Genomic DNA, 4,373 nt, shown 5'->3' on the forward strand with positions numbered 1-4,373 from the left:
GTTCAAAAAGCTTGAACAAGAGGCCGCGGTGCCACACGCTGTCGAAAGCACGCGACACGTCCAGGAACACCGCGCCGAAGAACTCGCGCTGCTCGAGGGCGACGAACGCATCTTCCACTAACCGAAGGAGTTGATGAACGGCTGAGTGGCCCCTGCGAAATCCGAACTGCTCTTCGGGCAGGAGGCCTTCCTCGTCGACGTGGCGCTGCAGCCGCCTGATGTACACCCTCTCAAAGACCTTAGAGACGGCCGGCAGGAGACTAATAGGTCTGTAGTTCACGGGCTGCCGCAGATCCTTCCCCATCTTCGGAATCGCCACGATTTCCGCATGCTTCCAGGACTGAGGAAAGCTGCAGGACCGGAGGATGACATTAAAGACGTCAGCAAGATGAGTGACAGCCACGGGCGGCAACTTCCGGAGCAGGGCGTTGGAAACTTCGTCTGGGCCGGCAGCTTTCCTGGGGTGCAGGGCACGCAGGATGGTCGACACCTCCTCCGCCGTTGTCTCTTCAATGACGTCATCGTCGTCACGCGCCTCCAGGTAGCGTGGGAGCCGGTCAGCAACCAGGTCGTCGGTGACAGCGTCAGTCGGGTCTTCGAGAGGCGTAAACGCCGCCTCAAAGACGTCAGCAAGAGCATCAGCCTTCGCAGCTGGTTCGCAGACAGCCTGACCTTGGACCAGCAGCGGGGGGATACGTTGCGTGCGGCGTAGGAAACGCTTCGTCATCTGCCAGGCTGTGCCATCTTCAAGACAAAGGGCGGCGACCTTGTTATTCCAGTCGCGATTGCGATGATCGTCAATGGCGGCCCGGATGTCCCGACGCATCCTGTTGAGGAGGCGCTTGGTGTTGGCATTTCGCGTCCTCTGCCACTCCCGGTAGACCCGGTTCTTCTCGGTGATGGCCGCAAGGATGTCCGGCGGCAGCTGTCGGGAGTAGTCAGGCGGGGGGCGTGGTCGGGGCGGCGTCGCTATGGTGGCAGCGTCGATCGTGGTTGCCGCGAAGTGCAAAAGTGCTTCGTCCGCTCCAACTTCCGCAGGGGGCGGTGCGGCGGCTAGTGAGTGCGTCACGGCTTCTTGAAACCTGTCCCAGTCGATGCCAGCAAGTGAGATACCGCGCCTGGGCTGCTGGTGGGCGTCTAGGTCGATGTCAAAAACCACAGGGACATGATCCGACGACAGTGCAGTCCGCGTCGTGGCGGTGATCTGATGAGGGATACCCTTGACGACTGCGATGTCAATTATATCTGGGAGGCCACGAGCAGGGAAAATGGTCGGGTCGTACGGCCCCACCACAAGCGCATGGTGACGTTCCGCTATCCGGAGCAGGCAGCGGCCAGCGGCGTTGGTGATCCTGGAGTTCCAGGAGACATGTTTGCTATTGAAGTCCCCGGCGACGAACACTGGCCCCCTCAAGGAAAGCAGAGCATCGATGTCAGCAGGGTCCAGGGGACGAGACGGCGGCCGATAGGCCGCGATGAAAGTGATGGCGCCCGCCGAGGTGTGAACAACGACACCAGTGGCCTCCAGCGTCGCCAGTGGTGGAAGTTGGATCACATGGTGACGTATGCCATTGCGGACGTAGACGGCTGTCCCCCCACCCGCCGTCAGTCGATCGGTGCGATAGCTTGAGTAGTTGGCCGCCCTGACGTCTACCCCAGGCTTCAGGTGTGTTTCATTGATAAGGCAGACGTCGACGGCTTCATCGCGGAGAAATTGGCGAAGTTCGCCAGCTTGGGTGCGGACGCCGTTGGCATTCCACGCGACGACCGTGAGCCCTCTAACGCTGCCCATGGTGCGGCTGTTGAGTGTTGGCAGCGGTTGGGGCCGGAGAGGCCATCGGCACTGCAGCGGTGAGTTGCTGCGACAGGACTTCAATCAACTTCGTAGCACTGGTCACCAGGGTTGTGAGCTGCGCGACGAGGTTGGCCAGGTCAGCGGTGGAGACAGCCGGCGCGGCCCCGGCGCAGGAAAGGGGGGGCGTGGCTGCTTCGCTGTGAGAGTCCACCTGGGGCTGCTCGACAGACGGTGCTGAGCGTTGGGTGCCCACTGGTCGGTGACCCCCGCGCCGGCGGTTGGTGGGGCGCGGTCCGGCCGACGGCCCGGGAGAGGCAGTACCCGGTACCGCCACTGGCTGCGGTGGTGGAGGCGCAGGAGCCTCCGGTGTCGGTACGGCCTCGGATGCGGCGGGAGCAGGAACCGACGTAGCCGGGGCGGCGGAGGACGTCCCTGACGTTGCCGCCGCGAAAGAGACGCCTGGCCGTCTCGTTGCGAGCTTCTTCTGATGTGGCGCTGGTGGTTGGCCACGCTGGCGAGCAATGGCACGCTTCCATACCTCACACCCACGATAACTGGCCACATGAGCACCGCCACAGAGTGCACATGTAGGCTTCTCGGAGGGCGGACGGGGGCACGCACTTCCTGCATGGGCGCCGGCGCATTTAACGCATCTGTCCGGCATAGAACAGTGGCGCGCGACGTGGTTGATTCCCTGGCAGCGAAAGCACTGCACAGGGCCTCTCCGGGAACGAAGATCTTCGGTCTGGACCGGAACGTCGGCGACCCGCGTCAATTGGTAGAGTTTGCGGTTCTCCACGGTGTCAGAGCAGACGACCAGGAAGAGCGGCATATCTTCGCGTGATTTGGGCGACTTCATCTTCACAACTGCCCGTATGTAGAAGCCCAGGTCTGCGAGTTCTCGATGCAGGTGATCGGCTTCCATGTTGAACGGAAGGTCGCGAAATACGATCTTCAGGACCTTGTCAGGTGCGGAGGCGTGGGTATAGAAAGGGATACCACGCTCAGACGCCTCCTGCGTGACCCGGCGATAGTCAGCAGCAGTGCGGAGTGTGACCCTGTATAGGTCTCGCCCCGCAGGCTTCACGGTGTACACGGCCGTTGTCCAGCTGCGCAACAGCTTCTGCAGTTCTCCATAGGGCGGCCGAAACTGAAGAACCACCGGCGGAAGATGGGAGTCTGTCTTCGGCGCAGGATTGCTCGGCGGCGGGTCCGGCGCGTCCTCGAGCGCATCGAAGGAGTTGGCGACGACAGTTGGTGGCGTCGTCGATGACAGCATGCGTCTTGCAGTGCGCCGGGCCGGGACGAAACCGTCAGCGTCAGGGGCGAAGTCTTGCTTGGCCCTCTTCTCAATCGGCGAGCTGCGAGCAGCAGCCGTCGCAGCTGGTGCCCTCCTCTTCTGTTTCCCGCTGCGTCCGCGTGGCCGAGGGGCGGCAGTGCTCTCATCGTCAGAATCGGGCAGCGGAGCAGACAGCGCAGTCTTCAACGTTTCCGTAGCAGTGTCCGTCAAATCCATAGCCGTAGCAGTGGTCGTCATAGGTGGGGGGCCAGATGGGGCCGTCGACAGCGCAAGCGCGGCCGAACGGCGATCTGCCACACCCTTCGCGTCGCTAGCAGGCGCAGGTACGTCCTTCTCGCGGCTGCACATCTCAGCGACTAACGCGTGTCTGTGCGTGGCAGGCACGCAAGCACAGCACAGCAGCAGAGCAGAGAATCACAAGGCCCAGCCAGTGTCGCGGGCGGGCGCGGACGGCCGAGAGAGCGGCCGCCACTCTGCGCGCCGCCGCGCCGCGCCTCCCGCGCTTGCTACCGCCCAACGTCCGACAGCCTGTGCGGAGCAGCCCCAAACCTGCGCCACAACCGCCCGCGCCTTTCAAACCACCGAGGATGGGGCTACACACAGCCACACCACAGTCGCCAACCAGTCGCCACGGCAGCGCCGCAAACCACGGCCAAACTGCAGCTACCGCGCGCTACAGCCTGGGTCGGCCCGCCGAGAATCGCCGCCCCCGCCCAAATGCCGCCCCCACAGCCCCAGCCGACGACCCGCCACAATGGCCAAACCTTCGGCAAAACTCCCACACCGTCGCCGCGGCAGCCCGGCCAGCGCGGCCGGCGCCACAGCCACACAAGCCGAGGCGTGCGGCGATGACGGCCGTGCAAACGCGCCTCCGCCGCCCCATCGCCTTCCGTCGCCCTCCCGCCGTTTCCCGATCGGCCCGCAGCCGTCGGGCCACATCGCGCGCCGTCCTCCTCCTCTCGCCCGCCAACATTCACAGCCGTTTCTCAACAATTGCCCGCCGCAAACGGACGCCGCCTGCGCAACAGGCGCCGCCGCCCCTCGCCGCTTCCGACCCACAACCCCTCGACCGAGGCAAACCGCAATCCGAATCTACAGACCAACCCAATCTGCCGTCAAGCACACACGACAGCCGACCTTACACGTTACGCGTTACACATTACGTTTACACGTCTACGTTAGGTTAGGTTAGGTGGACGTGGGTTAGGTTAAGGGGACTTGGGTTAGGTTAAGCGTCAAACTTAGGTTAAGCATTCAAACACGTCAGGCGTCAGAGGT

General features: G+C 63.5%; 1 protein-coding gene across 1 annotated transcript; it reads right to left on the bottom strand.

Annotated features, from left to right (window-relative positions):
• Positions 1–1,778: 1,778 nt before the first annotated feature.
• Positions 1,779–3,443, bottom strand: LOC124576073 (verprolin-like). The gene is made up of 2 exons (XM_047131203.1): positions 2,795–3,443; positions 1,779–2,419 (listed from the first exon to the last, which is right to left on the bottom strand). The coding sequence occupies exons 1-2, from the start codon at positions 3,441–3,443 to the stop codon at positions 1,779–1,781; spliced, it is 1,290 nt and encodes a 429-aa protein (XP_046987159.1).
• Positions 3,444–4,373: the final 930 nt, after the last annotated feature.

This window comes from Schistocerca americana, unplaced genomic scaffold (genome assembly GCF_021461395.2).
Source record: "Schistocerca americana isolate TAMUIC-IGC-003095 unplaced genomic scaffold, iqSchAmer2.1 HiC_scaffold_245, whole genome shotgun sequence".
NCBI lineage: Eukaryota > Metazoa > Arthropoda > Insecta > Orthoptera > Acrididae > Schistocerca > Schistocerca americana.

Bases quoted from the DNA above. Each gene is read 5' to 3' on its own strand.
- LOC124576073 (XM_047131203.1), bottom strand. From the start codon at position 3,443: ATGTGCAGCCGCGAGAAGGACGTACCTGCGCCTGCTAGCGACGCGAAG. The intron at 2,420-2,794 runs GTATCCCTTTCT...GCGCCCATGCAG, and splicing joins GCAGGAGGCGTCTGAGCGTG to GAAGTGCGTGCCCCCGTCCG.